The sequence below is a fragment of the Halichoerus grypus genome, chromosome 7 (assembly GCF_964656455.1).
Source record: "Halichoerus grypus chromosome 7, mHalGry1.hap1.1, whole genome shotgun sequence".
Classification (NCBI taxonomy): Eukaryota; Metazoa; Chordata; class Mammalia; order Carnivora; family Phocidae; genus Halichoerus; species Halichoerus grypus.
Window position 1 is genome coordinate 124124743 of NC_135718.1, and position 24603 is coordinate 124149345.

General features: G+C 35.7%; 1 protein-coding gene across 11 annotated transcripts in view; it reads right to left on the reverse strand.

Moving 5' to 3' along the window:
- The window catches only part of DENND1B (DENN domain containing 1B), a 265783-nt gene that overhangs the window by 108835 nt on the left and 132345 nt on the right, over positions 1–24603 (reverse strand). For all 11 annotated transcript variants that reach the window (XM_078078238.1, XM_078078240.1, XM_078078234.1 and 8 more), the window contains 2 exons: positions 24155–24265; positions 5567–5667 (listed from right to left, as the gene is read on the reverse strand). In XM_078078238.1, coding sequence (XP_077934364.1) covers positions 5567–5667; positions 24155–24265 — 212 coding nt within the window. The remainder of the gene's footprint in view (positions 1–5566; positions 5668–24154; positions 24266–24603) is intronic.

Here is a 24603-nt window from a genome sequence, read left to right on the forward strand (position 1 = left end):
TCAAATTAAGGTTGATTTGCATAAAAATCACAAAATAATCTATAATTAAATAAAGAGTGGTAATGCCTAAAAAAACTTTATTTAGGAAGAATATTAGAGTCTAGGCCATAGTCTGAATTAAACCTTCCATATACCTCATATCAAATATATCCTAATTATCAAATTCACATTTCTCTTATATATCTTCTTTTATTCAATTAGTTTCAGTTTCTTATTTCTATGATTTTCTTAATATATCATCATTTCATGCCTACTATGGCACCAAAATTTTTTGAGTTAGTCAATCACCCAATATCTATTGAGACCTACTATGTGCCAGGCACTGCTTGGGAACTAGAAGTACAAAGATAAACAAGCGCCTCCTCTACTGTTATCATTCTCTTTCTGTGCTATCTTTCTGCTCATGTACTTAGTCCTTTATTTAAACGTCATACATTCCTATTTATCCCACTTTTACTTCTATTAATAAAATAATTTTAACAAATCAAAATATTCAAATATGTTTAAGAATAATACTGAATTAATTAATTCAACAGATAATATCTGGAGCAAACCAGATGCTGGAACCTGGGCTATGGTACAATAATAAATGATATAAACAGAATATATTCCCTTGTGGATCTTATACTTCAACAGAGGATACAGACATTAAATATTTTTTGTAACATAAAATCAGGCTTACTAGTAATTTCAAAAACATTTCTCATGAAATGCAAGAAGAGAATCAAAATATTATTTAACAAGAAAACCTGAGAATGGACGGATGTCCACAAAGGTAATAGAAGATATGCAAATAAATAGCTATTTAAAAATAAAACATTTTTTGACACTTCTTGTATAGACATCTCTGTGTTATATTTAATGCAAACATTTTCTACGTTAATGAAAACAGTCTTTTTCAAAGAATTTGCTTAATTTTCCAAACGTCACTGTCACGTTAGAGTTGAGCTGTCCAAACTCCTGCATACCCTCTGTACTGAGAACCAGTCATGGATAAAGCTAACAGGCACCTCGACAGATCCACAGTTTTCAAGGTAACCTCAAAACTCCAAATTTATTTAAAGATGGCTTAACCACTAACATATATCCAGAATTCACCAAAAATAAGGATGGTTAAAATTTATATTTGACTCCTCATTATCCTGTTCATTACTTCTCATTGTACTAGGTTCCATCTAATTCCCTTTTGTAGCTTTGTTCCTTCCTATCTTTTTTTTTTTTTTAATACAACAGACCATCTGGAATTGATCTGATATTCTGGAACATTTGACTGAAAGTTAAGAACTATTTATAGGCCTTGATATCCTTAAGACCTAACAGATTTTTCTGCCTTCAAAAGGAAACAGGAGGAATAAATGTGGACTGTCCCACTTCTGCTTAAATAAAGGAAGGCTGATTACTTCCCTAGTTCAAGTTCTCATCTCTGGAATTCCTTCTGGGACTCCACAGAAGACATAAAATAGATGTCACTAACTATTCTAGGCTCCCACGACTGGGTTCAGAACATTTTCACAAAACAGGGTAGCAAATCCCAAGATCTTAAATATGTCAAGCTGTCCATGCCCAAAATAAGTATAAAATTATTCAAGTTACTATGCAAACTTCCAATTCACCCAGATTTATCCTACCCACAAAATTTACAACATAGAAAGTCCAAGGTATCTCAAATTTTGAAGCACGTTTTAATATAATGAGTGTTCATCAAAAATATAAAAGCTTTCTAAAATTAACAATTATTATGTCCATTTTACAGATGTTGGATGAATACTGAGTGGATGAGATTTCAAAAATTCAGAGCCAAAAACTAGTACCTAACCTACTGAAGTCCTATGAAATACAGCTAACACTTTTAAAACTTCATGAGAGCTAGTTATTTCTTGAAATACAAAAAATAAATGTTTAGCAGTTGTTAAACTAGAATAAAAATTCAATTAAGGGCTCATATGTAGAACTTAGTAATGAAGTAACTTGTCACTTTTTCTGTGAGATTACTGGGTACTGTGTTTTTATTTCACTAATTACTAACAAAATCAAAAACATATAGAGATGTTAGAATTGCAAACATTATTAATCTAGAGCATAAATTCCTAAAATAATCATGATGTTTTGCATATAGATTTTATAGAATATATTTTATAGACAGATTTTGTATTTTATGGAATATAGATTTTACTGAATAGTTATTTCTTTCTCATGAAAACTGGATTGTGTACCTCCTAATATTATATCAGCCAAATCTCACAAAAAGTAATTTTGCAACCCTAGCTGAAATCTCCTAATTAGATTAGGGTGTTAGTAAGTCAGGAAGAGATCCTTGGCAACCCAGATGTTTTATCATCCACATGCAAAACTGTCCTAGATCTTTCTGTCAATGAAGTTATTTTGCAAAGATAGGATACAGAAGACCATAATGACTGCTTCTTATTTGGGGTAGCAATTAATCTTTACTCAAAAATAATCACCATGTAATAGCTTTTTTTTTTTTTTTCTTTTTAGGTTTTCTTACAGAGACCACTTGTGGGTACACAGTAACAGCAGTCTATTAACTTAGGTAGTCTAAACAGCATAATTTTCCATTTATGTTTTAAAAAACAATTCTCTTAAAAGCTAAATCTGCTCCTTTCATGGAAAGAACAGTCAGATAGGTAGCCTAAATAAAAAAGTGACTCAACCACTCTTGAACAAATAAAGAATGATTATAATTTTACTGGTACTAGAGTCATACTACCTCCTAGGTGTTTAAGGACTCAGAAAGTTTAAGAGTGTGTGGCAGTATCATGGACTTGCCACATTAAGGTTCTCTCTTTCTCCCTCTCCCGCTCTCTCCCTCTCTCTCATTCTCTCTCTTGTAGTAAAAACACTGAATATGAGATCCGCCCTCTTAAGAGATGTTTAAGTCTGCAACACAGTATTGTTAACCACAGGCGCAACATTGTGCAACAGACCTCTAGAACTTAATCACCTTGTATAACTGAAATCTTGTACCTGTTAAATAGAAATTCCCATTCTTCCTTTACACTGGTAGATTAAAAGAAAATCTAGATGGTGTCATTTCCTCCCAGTCGCCTTCCCTATCCTACTAAGCAGTGCGGGCCACTTCTTCCTAGGTGTCCATCCATGTTGCATTTACATGCCTCTGATATAAACCTTATAGTACTGAAGTGTTACTCTGTGTTCCTCTTGTGTGTACGTGTGTGTGTGTGCTCTATGCACATGTGTGTGAACTTCTTCCTCTCTTTGGATACTACAAGGGCAGAAACTAAGTTTCATTCATTACCTTACATATACTCACTGCTTGGCAAATAGGTGTTCACTAAATATTTGATGTACAAATGGATGGATGAATGAATGAGTCAACAAATTAGCACGCCTTTCATTAGTGGACCCAGATGCTATATTCATGCATGGTCACAAGATGGCATTATGACTCTCCACAGTCTATGTCACACCAGAGATACCAGATGCGCAAACAAAAATACTTCCAGGAGACAGGATTATTTCAGGATTTGGAAAGTACCATTCACCTTGAAGAGTTGGCAAATATACATCTAACCCATCAAACCTTTCTGGTGTTATTTTTGAAGTGAAATATAAAAATGTCTTTATTCAAAAACCATGAGACTGAAGGGACAATCACTAATATTTTTCTCCCTTTTGCATAGAGATCAGTAGAATTCTAAGATCATTTGCAAGGACGCAAAGGGAAGAAAACTATTTTCCCTAAGAAATACTTTAGTCCATAAAATTTTCTGACAGAAGAGAGCTAGAGTCTTAGACAGCTATTTCAAAAGAAAAAAAAAAAGAAAAAAATTATATTATACTGCTCAGTTCCTATGATAGAAGCTGAGCCTATCATTGTGACCTTAAGGTTCAGGAAGTTTCAGATAACTCCTTGTTTATCACTGCTGTACTCTCCGGAACAGGGAACTGTCTGGCATAGAGGCTGTTAGAACTTGTCCTAAAGGCTATTTCAAAGTTAGAAACTAGTAAGAAAATTCGAGGGACTGAAAAATGAAACAAGCTTCCTTCCTTATAGTGGAGGCAGCAGAAGAACTTGATGGCAGGGCTAGAAAGTATCAGGAAGACATCTCTGGAAAGAATTAGCACAGAACTACCTACATCACAGGATAATTTCTAAATAACAGTATTTTAGAAAGTCTTAAATGGGGCGCCTGGGTGGCTCAGTTGGTTAAGCGACTGCCTTCGGCTCAGGTCATGATCCTGGAGTCCCTGGATCGAGTCCCGCATCGGGCTCCCTGCTCGGCGGGGAGCCTGCTTCTCCCTCTGACCCTCCCCCCTCTCATGTGCTCTCTCTCTCTCATTCTCTCTGTCTCAAATAAATAAATAAAATCTTTAAAAAATAAATAAATAAATAAATAAATAAATAAATAAATAAAAGAAAGTCTTAAATGTGTAATCATTACAGAGAACTGAACTTAAAGGGACGTTACCTCCTAAGAGGTCAGAATGTTTTAATAGAGAAATTAAAATAGCATAACATTATCTATGATAAAATATAATTCTAAGCTTCGTCATTAGAAGTGTTAGTTCTTGAGCCACTAACTTGACATGTACTTTTAAAAATCATGTATCAATATATTTTCAAATTACTTTTGTAAAAATTATTTAAAATGAATAAATTTTAATTACTGAACACCACGTGCCAGGATCTATGGCATTGTCAATGTGAATAAACTGCCATTCCTGCCTTCAAGATGCTAATATGTACTAGGTATGTTGGTCACAGGGATTATATTTCTCTGTTAATCATTTTTTAATGTTTAAAGCAATAATTAAGTCAGCATTCTTCATTTTAAAAGTCTTGCTAGAGTCAGCATTTCAAGCTGCTGTTCCAGAGTCTAACCCTTGTCCAGCCTCACCGTGAGTATACACACTCTTCCGGACGAAGAGAACAGAAAAGTTCTACAGGTGTAATTGAGTTCAAACTGGGTGAGATCACTGGGAGTTGTTTCTAATGCCAGGAAGCTTTTCAAAATGATTCCCAATACTTTTCAACATTGCTTCTCATAGTGGCTTAAGGTTGAGACTTTGATTTAAACCAGAAACTCAGGGAATCCCTGAATTAGAGGCAACCCCTTTGCTGGTACTTGGTATTTGGTGTGCTGCTGAGGGAAGAGGGGTCTAGGAAAGTGTGTCCTCAGGTAAAGGGAATGAAAGTGTGCCCCGACAGAGACAATGTGGTTTCTGACACGCTCTGCAGACAAATCCTGACACCGGGGATACGGAGTTCTCTAACTGATACTATAACTTCTGCTAACCACCACTAAGACTGTACTTACTTCTCTTTACGCATTTAATTATCTAAATGACTGCAGAAGTACCTCACAAAGTCTAAAGAACTTTATGCTTGCCAAGTATACATTTTTGCTAGCTTTGAAATGCCCTTCACGAAAGCACCTTCTGATATTTGTTACCAGTCTCTAAGCCAAGTTTCAGGGCTCCCATTCGTCTATATATACACACCACACTTACCTACTCTACAAATAATGAGTCTTCTCTAATCACAAAGCCTGGATTTAAAGGGGTCCGGCCAGAGCCGTCTTACCAGCAGTAGTCCAGCAGGTGCGGAGGAAGCACTGGGATGTATATGTGTTGCCAGTACATGGGGTACAGCAGGGCAACCGATCCATGGACACAGGCAGTTAACTGCAGTTTGCAAAAGGATAATAACAGTAAGTAGCTGCTGACCCTCCAAACAAAAAGACATGCTTAAGTTAGCAAAGATTAATAACAACCACAAAACAATTTATTTAGTGACCTAAATCACACTATCTTTACCAATTCTGCCAGGAAAAAAAAAATCTTATGTTCAAAACCCCTCTAAAAAATATACAAATAGCAAAAGTGGCTTCTTGGGCATCTTATGGAGACAATTATAACTATCTGAAAATACAGTGTTTGGGGTCAAAACTTAGAACGTAAATAAAAGTAAAACTGAAAAATTAGGTGAGCATCTTAGAAGAAATTATAGGAAATTACAATTTGTGCAGCACAGTTTGCGCATCACTCAGATTAATATACCACGATTAAATATGGAAAGGAAGAGAGGCTGAAAGCTCCTGAGGGATATCATTAGGGCAAATTGCCAAAGAATGAAACATGAGCCAGTCAGGAGAGTCTGGAAGCTGCAATAATACCAGGGGACTTGAATGTTCGACAGTTGGAGCTTCAGTAATGTGTGAACTGCGGGTTATGGTATCAAGAGACTCTGCTCACTGACACATAGAATGTCACTATTGACCAGCGAACTGCCCAAGCTTGACAGCTGTACTACAGGAAGCCAAGGATATCATAATTTCATATTTAAACTGTTCATTTCAGATTAACATTTTGTTTCCTAGCTTTGTATCACAACAGCTGCAAATACATTGATGCTATTTTAAAGGTAATTGCCATTTTAATTGTCTTGTTTTGGCAAGCAGTTAATTAAATATTTTTTTTAATGCTTAACAAAGGGATATCACTTTTTTTCCCCTCCCTCCTACTGACCCTCACCAGAATTCTTTCCATGGGACTTTTCTTTACATCTTAAATTATATTTCTCTGTTAATCATTTTTTAATGTTTAAAGCAATAATTAAGTCAGCATTCTTCATTTTAAAAGTCTTGCTAGAGTCAGCATTTCAAGCTTACTAATTAAATCATTTTATTCAACTTGAAAATCGGAATTTAAAAATAAAACTATCTGAAAATAATCCACAGACTTTCTGTAAACCATTATTCCTGTTATACAGAGAAATTAAAACTTACACACAATAATCAAATTAACCTAAAAGGATAAATGTATAAAAAGCAATTCAATCTTAATAGAAACATTTGTTCATATTTAAGTGCAAAATAGTTCAGCTAAAAAAAAAAAATTAAAGGAATCCAATTTGAACCAAAAACATAAAAATTTTTATTAAAAGTATACTCATCTTCATCATATATATTTTTTCCAGTTAGATTTTTAATTAATTTTATATGGCAAACAATGTATTTTGTTTCTATTTAGGATGCTATCATTAAAGGATTTTAGTACTTGGCACTTACAAGCTTTACTAGTTTATCTACAGTATTCCTTCAACATGAATTATTTTTTAAAAATTCCTTAATTGGAGCATATAATATACCACTAGGAGGCAATCAAATACCTTCACTTAACAATTACAGACCTTGGATTTATTTGTCTTATTTGAACCCTCATAGAGGGAGATGAAATAGGGTTGATCTAACTCGGTCAAATTCTCTGAGAGCTCTTAGGTACTCCCTGGTTGTAAATTAGGCATCTTTAAAGCTGTGTTAACTCTTTCCATCCCTTCAGTGTAACTCAATGGCTAAAAGCATTTATACAGCTCTGAAAGGGGGCTACTTTACTCAATTTCTCCATTTGCACACAGATTACTTTTAAAACAACTCATTTAAGGGCGCCTGGGTGGCTCAGTCGTTAAGCGTCTGCCTTCGGCTCAGGTCATGGTCCCAGGGTCCTGGGATCGAGTCCCGCATCGGGCTCCCTGCTCTGCGGAAGCCTGCTTCTCCCTCTCCCACTCCCCCTGCTTGTGTTCCTGCTCTCGCTATGTCTCTCTCTGTCAAAAAAATAAATAAAATCTTTAAAAAAAAAAAAAAACTCATTTAAAACCTTAAAAAAAAGAGAAAGTGTTCCTTTTACATTATTAAGAAAATAACAGTGTAACAAGAATAATACTACATTCTCAAAATGAGGAATTACAGTAAGGGTAACCTGTTTTAGTGGGTACACCCAGAGTTCAAAGCACTCTATTAATTGCTTTATAGATACCTTCCCTATGCCCTTAATGGTCATCCTTAAGTGAAGTTATGAATTATTCGCTAAGAAGGCACAATATCATCTGATGAATCTTATTGGCTTCACACAGAGGGCGATTGCTCTCCGTGATGAGAGACAGTTACAAAACACCTGCAACGGCCAGCATGTGGCAAAGGATCATCTCTACTAATCAAGGTCTGCCCGGAAAGAAGGTCGTTCTACAGGATTTGGCAACTTTTTGGATTTAGCGGGTAGGTGACAGGGAGAGGTAAAAACACTATCCCTCCCTAACCACAATTTCTGGCCTAAGCAACTAGAATGAATTATTTAAAGTGATACAGCAAAAAGTGTCACGTTCAGGTGGAACTATAAGGAATATGTTTTTGCAAATATCGATTCTGTTAAATGTGAGACATCCAAGTGGAGATTTCCAGAGCAGGCAGAAACAGACCAAAGACCCCCATACTCCCCTAGCAGCATGTAATAGCTATGTGATTGAAAACTAGAGAGAACACTATTATAACATCTACTTTGCAGAAGAGTTAGTAAAGTAGTGAGTGAAAAAACACAACTAAGAAAAAAATGTACTAGGAAATCACACACAATTATATATTAGCTGTATAAAACAATAAGAAATGAAGCATACAAAATTAGGGCTCTGCCACTAAAGCTGTATGACCTCTGGCACATGTACAAATATAACCAGATCTGTTTCCTAATCTTTAAAATAAGAAGGATATGCGAGACGATCTGTAAGCATTGTCTCTGAGAGATGTAGTATTCTTTAGCCTTAGATCAGACCAATTCTAACATTTTATGTTCTTAGTTAACGATATTTTTTCCCAGACAGGTGGTTAACAGACCTAGACTACAAATCAGACCACCTTCAAAATATATCTAAAGATCATCTCTAAAACCTTTAAAGCACAAGAAGTAACTGAGCAATTGGAAATATCATAGTAAGTTACTTGCCTAATTCAACAAAATTTTTGAGTGCCTGCTATGTGTTATCATAAATCTCTACCAGGCCACAGGGACCCATACTGAACAGAACAAAGTCCCTGTATTCATGGAACTTACATTTTAATGGGGAAAGCAAACAATAAACAAGTAAATATTATGTGGGTTAGAGGTAAGTTCTAAGAGGAAACCTAGAGCAGGCTAAGAGGGTAGAAAGTGACAGAGGGGCAGTTTTAGACAGGAGGATTAGAGACAAACTCTGATGCCGTGACATTTGAACTGAGACCCGAATGATATAAGAGAGCCCACTGTTATGGCTTTGAGGAGAAGAGCATTTCAGGCAGATGAGGTGGGAACATGCTAGTCATCTTCACAGAGGAGTAGATTAGATCGGAGTAAGTGGGAGAACAGCGGGAGGTAAGGTCAGAGAAGCAAGCCTCGTCAGAACTGGAGGGCCTTCTGGGACATGACAGAGACTCTTAAGACTTATTCTTCATGAAATTTGTCCACACCTCTGAAGGGAACTAACTGTCACAACAAATTATTTATCTAGAACATTCTAACACCTGTGCAAATTAGGGAAAATAAACTATGTATTTTAGAAGTCTGATTTGCAAAATAAAGTAGTATAAAGAAATGAGATCAATTTTTAAGCCAAGTAAGAAGAATCATTTACTTGTAAGTTATTTATGATATATTGATTGTTTAAGCACAGAGGGAAATGACAATCATACTTCTTTGGACTAGAATTACCCAAGACTCTACGTCTGGCTCACAACAGGACTAGAACTCTATATTCTTTTCTAATATTCTGTCGGTGATTTAATACCACAGCTGTTCTTTATGAAAGCAGAGAGGGTGGGAGAAGTTTCAGTATTTGAGTCAGAACATATCCCAGTCATTATGCTCTGGAAACTATAGAAATAATAAATGAGGAATAATATATAATAAGGCTATAATTTTCAAAGAAAAACAAATTTTCCAAATAAAAATTTAAGAAAAAAATCCTTATCATCTTTGTTAAATGACAAATGAATGTTTAAATGCAAATATGATTTCACAAAGCATACTCAATATATTGACTTGATATGGTCCCACATACCGACTAATGCACAATAAAATCACTGGGAACATTTCTCTCCCATGCACTGTAATTATAAGTATATGTGGAAACCATGTGAAAAGGAAAGAACTGATGAGGCCTATAAAATCAGGGGGAGAAACTTGATAAGAAAGGTGGACGACAGTGAACTTCGTCATCAAATAAACGTACTCGGAACTTCCGGTCCCAGGCCACCAGTGTCTAACAGAGATACTGTCACTGTAATAACAATAATAATACTAGTATCATCACATGTGTATATAATGCTTACTATGTGCCAGACACTATTCTGAGTACTTGATGTACTCAGACTTAATCCTCACAACAACCTTATGAAATAGCTTCTATCATCATTATTCCCATTTTACAGATCAGGACACTGCAGCAAAGTTAAGCCAATGGCCCAAGATCACCCATCTAGTATGTGGCAAAGCCAGGATACCAACCCAAGCAAGCTCCTGAGTGCAACAACCATTATTTTAAAATGCTTTTTGATATACAAGCATTCAAAATTCCCATCATTATGGGGCTCTGAATAATATCTACTGGCTGAAAATATTCTATCTTAATCATATGGTGGAGAATGAGCCTTTACACTCAACAGACACACAAGAACACCTGACCTTTGTAAGACAAAGTTGAGGTCTGTGACAGAGATCCAATTTACAAAACTTTCCTCCGGCATCACAGTGGGTAACTTCAGTAGGAAACCAATGGAACAGATTCTCTCAGATGTTAAGAAGATAATTGATAAAAATTCTACCAGTTATCATCTCAGTTTGGATCTGCAAGAATATTTAGTTGGAAGCCAAACTAAAGTTCTTTCCCCTTTGTGATATAAAATCACACTCATTCCTTTTTCTTAAAGTCAAACTATATTTATTAGAGGAAATCAGCCACTAATAAAACCAAGCAATGTTTTAAGCAATTAAACAGACATGTATTTTGGGGGGAAAACCACATTTTCAGATTCCCAAGGAGACCACAGGTAAACAACCCATCAGTGTAATGACCACAATGAAAACAGCACAATTCTAATTCAACACACTTTACAAGTAAAGCTCTCATATAGACACAACGCCACTCACACATCTCTTAAACTGTGCCTCATTCTTATGGGTAAATTCTATTCACTTCAGCTGAAGTTCTATATGAATTATTGAGGGGCAGATTTATGTCCCCTAAGAATGTATTTATTCACAAAACCCAAGAAATATAGATTAGAGACTTCATTTGATTTTTACCTGAATCAATATTTAATTCAGAAATTTATGCACTATAAATAACTATAGGTATACAGAATAAATTGCTGCAGATGGGAATGTGATAAATTCCTCATGGAATGAAAAAAAAATTAGTGGAAAGCATAAAGAAACCATCTGTTTAAACATGCTTAATTTACACTCCCATTTAAAAATTTAGACCAAAAAAAAGTAGCAGTAGGGTATCTGATAACTACAAAGTTATCCTAACTATAAAATATTCTTACTTGAGGGGTGCCTGGGTGGCTCAGTTGGTTAAGCATCTGACTCTTGATTTCAGCTCAGGTCATGATCTTAGGGTCCTGGGATCAACCGCCACCGCCCCCCCCCCCCCCCCGCCCTCCACCAACACCATCCAAGCTCTGTGCTCAGCAGGGAGTCTGCTTGAGGATTCTCTCTCCCAATCCCTCTTCCCCTCCACACTCACATTTTCTCTTTTTCTCTCTCTCTCTCAAATAAATAAATAAATCTTTTAAAAAATATATTACTTGAGCAAAATTTTAAAATTTAAATCCAGTGACAGTTGTAAGAAAATATTTGGAAAAACAGCAATTTTATATAATGAAAAAAGAGTATTTGTACATTTTTAATGTCTTTTGTACTAAAATATTATTTTATATTTCATTCTTTTTCTTCATCCTATTAGGATGGCAAATTCTGCCACTTAATTGCTAAAAAATCACCCTACCCTGACCTCTTTTCATCATACACAAGTCCTTTGAAAAGTTCTAATCATCTCACATTTGATCACTAGTTTATTACCTTTTCCTACCAAATTACTCTGATTTTTTTTTTTTTTTTTTTGCTCACTTACTTCTTTTATGTATTCATTCTTTTAATGATTTTACAGATGGGGAAACTGAGGCAAAGTTAAACAAACTGCCCAAGATCACACAACTAGTAAATGGGACATCAAACATGTGCCAGTTATTATTATTGGTACTGGGGATATAGTAATGAACAAAAGAGACAAAAATCTCTACCCTTAGGGAGTCTGCTTTCTAGTTACCCTCTATAAACTACCATTACTGTCATAATAACTCGCCTCAACTCTTTGGTTCTCTGTAGCTGTCACATTATACATAAATGCCATAGGCTTTAAACAAATTTCTTCCCCTACATGACCTTTCCCTATTACTAAATTTCCTGCTTTCTACTTCTCACTCTCAAAGTTGATTCGATACCTGGAAAAGGCCCATACACCTTTCCACCAAAATTTAAAAGTCTAATCTACAACACTGCTTGAATGTATCCATCTATCTTCTCTCCTCCAAAAGTTGTAGATACTGAATTCTAAAGGATTATGGGTTAAGACGTTCATGTGAATTATATAAAGACTACATAATTTAGGCAATTATTTAAGAAATAAACAGTACAATTAAAGAATCACTGCATTTAACAGGTAGAAAGGATCTCAGAGGTGATTCTTCTGTTCAATTCTTTCATTTTTTAGACAAGAAACTACAGGATAAAAGTTAAATGGCTTATATGAAGTCATATAATTTTTTCATTAAGTAGTCAGGACTGAAACACAAATCTCTAATTTAGAAGATATTACTAATATAATCGCTCTGCTACTATATCTTGGGGTAGGGTAATATTTTAAATAACCAAAAAATAAATCCAATTGGCTGATGCTACTTTTTAACTATTAGGCATTTCTGAAAATCATAATTTAAAATATCTCTTACCAGGAACAAAATAAAACTGGTTGCAAACCATTAGCAATTGGAAAAGAGACAATCACAATTGCAAAGCAATCACAAAGGAAGTTCTAAATCTTTATAAATGGAAGTAAATAACTCTTAATTTGTAAAGCATATATAATTAATAAGAATGAATAATTATACACATATACTATATATTCTAATATTAAAATTGTATACAATATTCTCATATATACTTAACATAGATACATGTATATTTAGCATGCATATCAAATATATTTAAATATATACATCTATATATGAACATTTGTATAAGCATCTACATGCATGGGAATATTTATATGCACACACACACTTATTAAGGTGCAATTTATTGGTAATTAAATGACATCAAGCTCACTGCCATTATACAGCAACTAAACAAATACCTGGTGCAGAAGACTGGTCCTTTGTGTGTCATTCTATACTTCTCCCTCTTCCTTACCTACTTTCAAACAGACTCTATATCCAACAGAAATTTCCTTAGAAATGTTTCTAAAACCCAACTTCATCTTCCTCTTATGGTCCCTGTTCTAGTGTAGAAGCGAGTCACCCCTTGCTTTTATTTACTGCACAGACTTTTAACTGGACTCCTATTAGAGGGAATTTTCCCTACCCCATATTTTTCTTTTATAATGCTACCAGTGTTATCTTCCCCAAAACAAAGCTGGTCATATTATGTATGACCTCCCCATAATCTGCTGGATAAAATCCAAGCCCCTTAATTTAGCAAACATGTTTCTACACAATCTGGCTACTGCTTACCTCTCCAACTACATTATGTAGCACGACTTTTCTCTCTTTTCACACACACATACAGAGACATGTTAAACATGTAAATATTTCCTACACAAGACATAAACTCCGTTCAAGAAACAGTGTCATCCTGAAGTCAACTTTTTAATCTACTACTCTCCCTCTTACATTTCCCGTATTAGAGTTCTTATCACATTGACTGGCCTTGATTCACTGACATGATATGATTTATGTTTTAATTTATATTTATGACTCTAATTAATAACTTTGAAATTCCCAATACATAATACCTGGCAAATAATAATATGTATCAATAAGCAAATGAATAAATTAATACTGTTATACTTGGTCTTTGGAAAACTTTACCAATGTTAAATATTTCCTTCAAATTAAAGGTCTTTCTTTTCTACTCTTTCCATAATACAGTAGGAAAGCACAATAAAATAGCTGATTCATGGAAGCTGTGCCCTTCACATATTGCCCATTAGCTCCAAATTCACTCTTTGCTACCTATCTGTGATAACGGATCTGTGCCCTTGATGTTTTTCTCTTTTACCAGAGAGCCTAATGTCAGTAGAAGACAAAGTAGAACTTTGTCAGTACAGAACACCAGAGATACGCTGCAGGAGGAAAGGATTTTTGCTTCCTGGTTCCAGTGTGCTCTCAGGCAGGCTCCTCCAGGGCTGTGCTTCTCTAGGGCTTGGCTCCTGCAGTACACAGTGGCCAGTAACACCCAGCAGTAATACCTGGTAGCTTCTTCAGGTGGTCTTGTGGCAGAATGCTTCTGGTGAGATAAATCCCCAGGGCAATCAACTAGTCAATCAATAATCTGGATAAGGTCTTCTTTGACTATAATGCTTCTGCCAGTAACCCAGATCATTAGATGCATAGAATAACATATCCATCAGCATGGCATTCTGTACAGCACTGAACCTCATCAAGGTATTCATTTAAAAGCAAAGTAAGTAAAGCTATGAGCTCATGCCCTTTAAATTAACTAGTCTTACCCAGAAGCAACTGGCCTAATTGAAAAGTGGCGTATAACGACTCAATCATGGTGCCAGTTGGTATTATTATACCCTTAAAGGGTAGGGTTCTATTTTTACATGATGCAGGATATGCTTTAAATCAGAAAGCATTTTATGGTGTTGTTTCTCCCATTGCCAGAATACATGGGACCAGGAATCAAATGGGTAGAAGTGGGAGTGGCCCTTCCATTATTACACTTAATAACCCACTTGCGTAAGTTCTGTTTCCAGTCTCAGTAGTTTAGAACTCTTCTGGTTTGGAGATCTTACCTCCCAATAGAGAAATGCTTCCATGTGAATTGCAAGATAATATTGCCACCTGGCCATTTCAGGCCCCCGTCACTGAAGCAACTGCTAAAAACTGGGGTTGATCTACTGGCTGATTGATCTCAATAACCGAAGGGAAACTGGTTTGCTTCTACTCAAAAGAGGCAAAAAGGACTATGTCTGGAACTGAGAGGTTCTCTGGGGTACCTCTTGGTATTTCTATGCCTAATAATAAAGGTTAATGGAAAACTACAGCAATCATTTAAAAAAAAAAAAAAAGCAGAACTATTGAGGATTCAGACCTTTTGTAAGTGAAAGTCCATATCATTATACCAGGTAAACTCAACTAGCTGAGGTTCTGGCTGAGGGTGAGGAAAATATGGAATGGGTAATGAAATAAGGAAGCCATAAATACCAATACTGTCTCATGATCAGTTATAGAAACAAGGGTCAGAGTAGCTTTGCATACTTTTTATTTGCCTTTCATATGCATGTGTTTTTATCTTCTAACCATTTTTTCTCCTCTCTACTTCTCATTTTTATTTTATATATATGTTGTTAGTAATTAAGAGAAATTTAAATGTGATTGCAATTAAATTTGAAGAGATGATTATAATGTCTCTTGGGACTGCTTTTCCTCATTTTGGGAAATGTCTACATTTGCAAAAAGGATAGCTATATCTTAATAGCTACATATATAGATCAGTCTTGTTGTTGTATAGAAGTACAAATGTGTTTAGAAGAGTATAAATAGAAGTCGAGTATCCAAAGGGGTGGACTAGACCAGTTATCAATTTATTGCCTAATTTACCCTTTATTGTCGGATCTAGGAAAACGGATCTGTGCCCTTTAGATAATTATTCCTTTTAAGAGCTGGCATGATGTTAAGCTTTGTCAGGAGAGGACACTGAAGAGACATTTCAGGAAGCAAGGGTTTGGGTTCCTGGTTCCAGGATACTCACTCAGCAGGCTCCGGCAAAGCCTGTGGCTTGTCAAGGGCCTGCTTTCCTCGGGGCCCAGGTCCTGTAGTGCAGGTGGCAACCGGGGGCCCCTGTTTAACAGGCAGCTCCTCTAGCCCCTGACTCCTACAAATGATAGCGGCCAGAGGTCTCCCAGCACTCCCCATCATGGGCCGTTTTATAGCAGGAGTGCCTCTGGCTCTTGCAAGACCTACAATGTGGGAAGCGCCTGCACGTGGTTACTGCAGTGGACAACTGTCAGCAGCCCCAAACAGCCAGCAGCTTCCCCTGGCACCAGCGCCCCCCCATTGGTTTTTCAGGGCAGTGCCTCCAGTGAGACAACTCTGATAAACAGGAAGCTGTTTCCCCTCAGGTGGGCTCAGAGCAGTGTGTTGCCAGTGAGGTATCTCTCTGTGAACAAATTCCTCAGCACCCCAGGCTTTCCAGAAAGTTTGAAAGGATGACGTCTGTCATCCAAAGGGCAGATTTCCAACAAATTCTGCAGTGTAGCACCACAACAACTTCTCTGCCATCTAATGAGCCATGGTTCTGCCTTCTTCAAGAGGGTCTAGATCTTAGGCCCAGGTGGGGCTCCTTCCTTGGGTGCTCTACCTCAGCCCTAAGGTCGGTAGCTGCTTTATATCTGCTATGCCTGTATTCTTTAACGTTCTCTTCACTGCGTGCTAGTCTATCTCTTGTTACTCCAGTCCCTTGCCTTAGCTTTAAATTCTTCATGTTAAACTTTTCTTGATCACATTACTGTGTACTCTCTCGCACCTTACTGGACTCAGACTGATACAGATGCTGTGACCTCATTACCGTCCGTGTAGGACAATGCCTGACATGAATTAGGTGCTCCATAAATAAGAAATAGTTCATTGAATGAACAAATAAACATCTTCATAGGGAGAAAGCAGTATGTTTTCTACCAAGGACTGTATGACGGCCAAAAGATACCAAACCAAGTTCCTATATAGGCTGAACAAGAGTCAATATAGCAATAGAAATTAATAAAGCTGAAAAGAGTTCAAGATGTATTAAGTTTTTCCCTAAGGAATTACAATTTTGACATAGACTTTTTAAAAAATTAAGATTCTCCAAAGTGGCTGTACCAGCTTGCATTCCCACCAACAGTGTATGAGGGTTCCCCTTTCTCCACATCTTTGCCAACATTTGTTGTTTCCTGCCTTGCTAATATTTGCCATTCTAACCCCTATAAGATGGTATCTCATTGTGGTTTTGCAAGCTGGCACAGCCACTTTGGAAAACAGTACAGAGTTTCCTCAAGACGTTAAAAATAGAGGTACCCTACGACCCAGCAATTGGCACTACTAGATATTTACCCCAAAGATACAAATGCAGTGAAAAGAAGGGGCACTTGCACCCCAATGTTCATAGCAGCAACATCCACACTAGTCAAACTGTGGAAGGAGCCTAGGTGCCCTTCAACAGACAAATGGATAAAGATGTGGTCCGTATATACCATGGAATATTACTCAGCCATCAGAAAGGATGAATACCCACCGTTTGCATCGACATGGATGGAACTGGAGGGGATTATACTAAGTGAAATAAGTCAAGCAGAGAAAGACAATTATCATATGGTTTCACTCATATGTGGAACACAAGGAATAGCACAGAAGACCATAGGGGAAGGGAGGGAAAACTGAATGGGAAGAAATCAGAGAGGGAGACAAACCAGAGAGACTCTGGACTCTGAGAAACAAACTAAGGGTTTTAAAGGAGAGGGGGGTGGGGGGATGGGGTAGCCGGGTGATGGGTATTAAGGAGGGCATGTGTTGGGATGAGCACTGGGTGTTATACGCAACTAATGAATCGTTGAACATTACATCAAAAAACTAATGATGTACTATATGTTGGCTAACTGAACATAATAAAAAAGTAAAATAAATAAAAATTTATTTATTTACCCCCCCAAAAAATAAGATTCTCTAGTAGCAAATGGCTAAACACAAATCTTTTTTTAAAAGACAAAGCCTACTTGGAGATTAGTCTCTAACTTATAAACTTCAGAAACTATGAAATCTTTATTATTATTATTACTATTATTTAAAGAGCCAAGTTGTCACAGGGACAATCAGACACATTTTTACTTGTCAAAAAGACAAATTTCTACTCTGGCATTTTCAGTATCAGATGGACACTTCCTATTTCATAATATAATTAATAAAAATTTTATTTTAAAAACTTTTCTCTGTTATCCACAATTTAAAAGATTAAATTCATTTTTTAAATACACTCATATACACACACACACACCCCACACAAAAACCATGGTTCTAACCTTTAAAGAGAAAAATATCTAATACAAGAATTCAACAAATTCACTAGTAATTCTAACTTGAGAGAAAGTATGTGGTAAGTACTACAGTAGTTCTGGGATGAAAGGAATAACAGAAGTTACTGACAGAAACTAGACCTCTAAAGGGCAAACCAGATTTTGGAAAACATGCAGAGGGAAGAAGATGGGAGCATTCAAAACACATTTGAAGAAGCCCCCCAAAAAGTGCAGTTTCAGGCACTGACTCAAAAAATTATTGCTAGAAACCTACTATGTATGAGCACTATCCTAAGAGGTAAGTTTACTGTTGTGAATGAATCAAATAAGGTCCTTTCCCTGAGTTTATAGTTAGTGATGATTAAGTTAAAGAGCAACTAGGTCATAGTATGCACTACGTAATTCTTGGCTGTAACTGCTCCTCTCATCAGCACCATCCTTTTATGTAAATGGAGAAAATGCTAACACATTCAGAATAGATGATCTGAAAATAATATTTGTGGGAAGTGACAACTGCCTGAACTAAGACAATGGGCAGTTGGGATGGAGAACAAGGGTCAAAGAAGAAAGGACTGAGGAGGTAGGAGATACAGAACTTAGGTAGGGGAAGAAGATGAGACGTAGGGGCCAATCCCCAAATCAGCCCCATAGCAGGATAAGGGAATATAATCTAGGAAATTTCATCAGAAGAGAAAAACTTGCCTAAATGCAAAATGAAAAAAAAAAAAAATTGTACTGTGCAAGAACATAAATATAAAAGGTACATTTAAAAATAAACCAATTGCTCTCAATAGTTTTACCAAGGAAACAGAAACAATACATATATAATTTTTCCTATATTTAAGATTGAGAATCATGAACAGCACAAAATTCAGTCATTCCAGATAGGAAATACTACAGTAAACCAAAATCTTCCAAGGTTGTTTGTGTGGACATCGGAGGTAGTTGTAGGAACAAAACTCACAGAACCTAGTGACTGACAATATGCCCCTTAGATAATGACATAACTGTTATATTAAAAACTGGTTTTTAAATTAAAAGCCAATTGTTTACTTTTAGGTGACAAGTAGACTAAACCCTAAAGCAGAAATACGTGCTTGTTTCCGTGAAGAACAGAACGCCTATCGCCACAAGAGTTGGAAGATATAAGCACCTCCAGTTCTCCTGCTTAGAAGTTTCCTCTGACTGCACACATACCTTCCAACAGAGTGTCACAGGACGACCGCAACAGTCCTATTTCCACACTCCAGTCACATTCACTTAGCACCGAATGAAAATAAAATGTTTAGAGGAGCGGTATACACGTCATATAATACATTGGTAAGTAGAATTCTCATCTACAGTTTCAGCTGACATAATTGGTTGCTATGGGCTTTGGGAAGAATTAAAAATATCTAAAGATTGTTCCTAGAATCTCTCCCTGAAAGGTCTTGATAGCAATTTTTAACTGCACCACTCTGCTGCAGCTTTAAAAACACAAGGGGCACAAACACACTTCAATAGTCTTAACTAGGAAGTAGACCTGGGTAGTCTTTGTTCTCTCACCAACTGTTCGATTCTTAATCTCCAAGAAGACTCTCTGTGCTTCAGGTTTCAGATTAAATGCTGATACAGGTGCCACCATTAAGAGACAAATCAAGAATATGTAAAATCCAGACGGAGAGGTTAAAATCCTCTGGATTCCCCTTCAGTCTAAACCTATAAAATCTACATTTTAATAGCAGATTTTCCAGAGACCACAAGATTTCTTTTTGCATATGCCCTTGGTGGAATTAATGAGAGAAGGACAGAAAAGCATATGCTTAAATAAGCCTGGGGGCAACTATAACAAAGGACGAAATTACAGTTTATTAACACAATTCCAGCACTCATAGCGTATTGCTTGCTCTAAATATTCCAGAAAGAACATGCACTATACAATCCAATCTCTGTAACTAACATGCTTATAGACTTTAAGAGGGTGATATATACCAGCTAAATATTGGTCAAAATAGTAGCTAACATTTAGACATCTGCTTTAAAGAGAAGCATCTCTTCCACCTGCTTCTACAGGCCACAAAGATACACTCTAGTTAACATATTACTGACAGGATGATGAGAAAGCTCCTGTCAGACGCTGGCCAGCCGGGTGTTTGAGACAAAATGCACAGCCCCAGCTGACTAGTTAAAGAAAGTCTGGTGAGGTACAATTATAGAGGCATATGACAAGACTTCATGCCTGACTGATTTGAGAACCAATGACATGACTTTAAACAGCAATCTTCTCTACCTCTGGTCACAAAACAACAATAAGTCAACTGATATACTCTTGTAATATCATGATTTATTCCTTTGCTTTGAATACATGAGACTTTGGTATGATGTTCTCCTAGTCTACCAGAGATTCACTTGGGGCTTAAACATCTAGGGCCTGCCTACAGCATGTATAAAATCAGTGTTCTTGTTCAGGATTACCAGGAACACTTCTTCTTCTTTTTTTTTTTAATTTTAAAGATTTTATTTTATTTTGACAGAGAGAGACTCAGCGAGAGAGGGAACACAAGCAGGGGAGTGAGAAAGGGAGAAGCAGGCCTCCCACTGAGCAGGGAGCCCGATGTGGGGCTTGATCCCAGAACCCTGGGATCATGACCTGAGCTGAAGGCAGACACTTAACAACTGAGCCACCCAGGCGCCCCATCAGGAACACTTCTGTGTGAACTTGATAATGTATATATCAATAGAATAAACACTAAACTGTTTATGTCCCAATTCATTAAACTTAAATACAGAAAAATGTAATAATGGGTCCTAACAAAATACCACACTTTAGCGGGTGGGGTGGGATAAATAGGCAATGGGCATTTAAGGAGGGCACTTGTGATGAGCACCGAGTGTTGTATGTAAGTGACGAATCACTAAATTCTACACCTGAAACTAATATTACACTGTATATTAACTACCTGGAATTTACATAAAGACTTGAAAACAAACAAAACAAATAAAAAATACCACACTTTAATATGGAAGTAAACTCATGAAAAATTTAAAAACATATCACTATCCTTGATAGTTCTACTAATGTATCTCAAGACTAATTTTTTTTTATTTTAAAGTTTATCTCTATAAATTACAAATTATAATTTTAACTACAAACAGTACCTAAGGAAAGGGACCTTTAAGCAATCTGATTCTCTACCAGTGTATCACCACTAAAACACCCAGCAAGCTATAAGGTTGACTACTATGATTCTAATAAAATATGGTGTTGAAGAGTAAACACATACAAACAAAATTCCTAAAACCGTAATAAAATTATAAATGTAAAGGCACCTTAAGTTATATATGTTCTTCCAATAGTTAAAATATTTGCTGTAGATTTAAAACATGGAAAATGAGTAAAATTTCTTGCATTAATACCAAACACAGTATAGTCTGCATGATATATAAAATAAGAATGTAAAAAGTTTAAAAGCAAGTCAATTCATTAACACTTAACTATTCCTTCCTTGGTTGTTTCAGAGATTTCACTAAATTCTTCCTAAAAAATAGCTTATTTCTAATTTATGTTATAGTACTGGTCTTTGACCTTAAATGTTACTATGCATGGAATTTACAGCAGATATATACATATACATGAATTTTTCAAGATAGATTCAAGTAAAACAGCTTCCCCCACATAAGAAGGGTAAGGAGATCCTGAAAGCAAGCTTGAGTTATGTTTCTTTTATCAGTCCTACTGTCCCAGGGAATGAACCAAAACAAAGCTGTTAACTTAGAAGTGACATCACCATCAAGTTTTCATGAATTTTCATAAACAATTGGCAGAAGTTTACCTCAAACATAAAAAACAATTCCCTGAATAATACCAAGCCTTTATTAAAATTATTTTATTATTTAACTCAAATAAAATTAAAGAATAGTAGGCATGTTAATATTTACTCTAAACTGCAGATCTAGTCTTTTATAAAATTATAGCTAATAATCATTGAATCATGATTGAATGTTATGCAGATACAATTCTAAGCACATCGTATACATATGTATATTATATACATGTGCATATATATACATATTTGTTTATATAGCTGTAGAGACAGAGACAGATCTCCTTAATCTTTACAACAACCCTATGAGATTAAGACTATATTACTCCCATTCTCCCAGTTTACATAGGAAGAAACTGAGTCAAAGAGAGGTTACCCAGCTATTAAGAGGTGTTTATAAATTGCAGCGAACACCAATATTTTACAATAGTCATATACTCAGATTTATTTCAAATGTTTTTGTAAATAGGGAAGCTTATACATTCATTCTCATAGCTCACCGCTGCACTTTAATGAGATCTCTGCTCAATACTACCCTATTAAAGCAGCTTTCCATGACCACTCTACATAAATTGAAACCTGCCCCTCACAACTTTCATTCTGCATACACACTCACTTTATCACTTATCCCTTGGCACTCACCACCAGAAGACATAACAGCTATTTTTATTCATTCATTTCTTTATTTGTTTCATCAGTTCAATATAAGCCAAGAGTGTTTGAACTTTGCTTTGCTTACTGCTGGATCCTTAATGCCTAGAAAGTGTGGAGCATATGGTAGGTTTCATGATAAAATTTAGTTCCTAGGCCTCTGAGACAGTTTTTACAATCTTTTTAATCTCCAGGACAATATCCATATAGAAATATTATTTATAATCTTGAAAAAATAATGTTTAAAAAATAAGGAGGAAGAGAATGGGGAGAAGAATGGTTTTATTTCAATGATAAATTAAAAATAGTAGAAAAGCAAATATATAAAAAGTACCAAATGACTCAGATTGAATTTCTCAATATCATTTTAAGAAAATGCAAATTACCTGTGTCATTGACTTGTGCTTATTCTCTGATTATACTACATCATATGTTTAAATGCATATAATGTGTTTTTCAATACGTAAAATAATATATTTTCAATATTTTTGGAAAAGTGGGCATATCAATATTATAATTCAAAATCTCAAAAGTGTATTTTTTCAAATGTAGAGTAATGGAAATAACCCAGAATTAGAATCAGGACACCCAGTTTCACATTACCTGTCCCTAATTAGCTATTTGGCCCTGGGGTGGCCATTTAACCTGTCGAAAAATATGCTTCTCATTGTTAAAGACTAAACATATCCCAGAGAACTCCTGAAACTGCTGCTAACATACTAAAACTTCATAGAATGAGGTTTTCATTTCTACTATGGGAGAACAAAACAAAAAATATGGTCTTATTCTTATCAATTAACCAAATTTGTAAGGAAGCAAATTTCATGCAACATTACATGTTTTTAATAAATATCTGTTTAAATTTATATTAAAATTTTTAAGTCAAAATATTAAAATTTTAATGCTTACAGTAGAAAAAAGTTAGGAAACTTAGCACAATACTTTTGAATATTTTTCTATGACCCAAGAAAACTCCTATTCTCATTGCCTTTACCACAGTAATGAAGACCTTCCAAAAGAACATTTCAGCGAGTAGCATAAAACCTGTGATTAAAAAAAAGAATGCTACTTTGACTTTTAACTTATTATCAGCCTGAAGAGCTCCTCCAAATCAGAACTATTATAGAAGCTACTCCCAAACCACTACTTGGCAACAAAGATGAATCTACCTATTACCAGGTTAGGATAGCAGCTATTATCATGGCCCCTTGATTTCTTTCAAGTAGCTCCAATGGAAAAAGCCACAAGTGAATAATAAAGATCTCATAATAGCTCTTAAGAATTCTTTATATGGTAGAAGGCACTAAAATGAACTCTGGAGAGTTAAAAAGAAAAAAAAAAAACTCTCATCTCCTGATAAGAAAAAATAATTAACCTGACTTAATGCATCTGAGAAGGCCTTCTATAAATCAGACTTTTGTACTTCAAGAGCCAGATTAAAACCATATATCAAAAAAGTATGTAGATATTGTCTCATAAGTACACACAGAACATTTCTAAGTCTGCGGAGGTTCGTGGGTCTTTTTGTGAAATGCTCAATACATTTTTCTTAAAAGGAGAAGTGTGAAGTACTTACAGTGCTTAATTTGCTAGAGGTAATAATGATGCGCCTCTCATGTAACATGCTGGCATACAGTTGCAGCATATTATTCACATCCACGGCAACAAAATATTCTGTAAGATTTCTCTGTACAAGTGAAAAGTAATTGTGTAAGTTAGAGCTCATGGTGATTACGAAGGAAAATATTTTATACATTTACCAACAAGTCTTAAAGTTCAAAGGATGTTATTATTAAAAATGGTATTCATTAAAATAATTAAATTTAATACTATTCTGCAGCTACAAAAAGCACATAACATTCTATTATTATTTGAAACATAATCCTACCCCAGTAAAATGTTTCTCAGAGGGTAATCAGAGGATCACACATTTTCCACTCTCCCTCCCCAAGTACTTAAAGAAGCTGATTTCCTGGGCCCCAACTATAGACTTGCTGAATTGTAATCTTCAGAGTATGGCTCCAA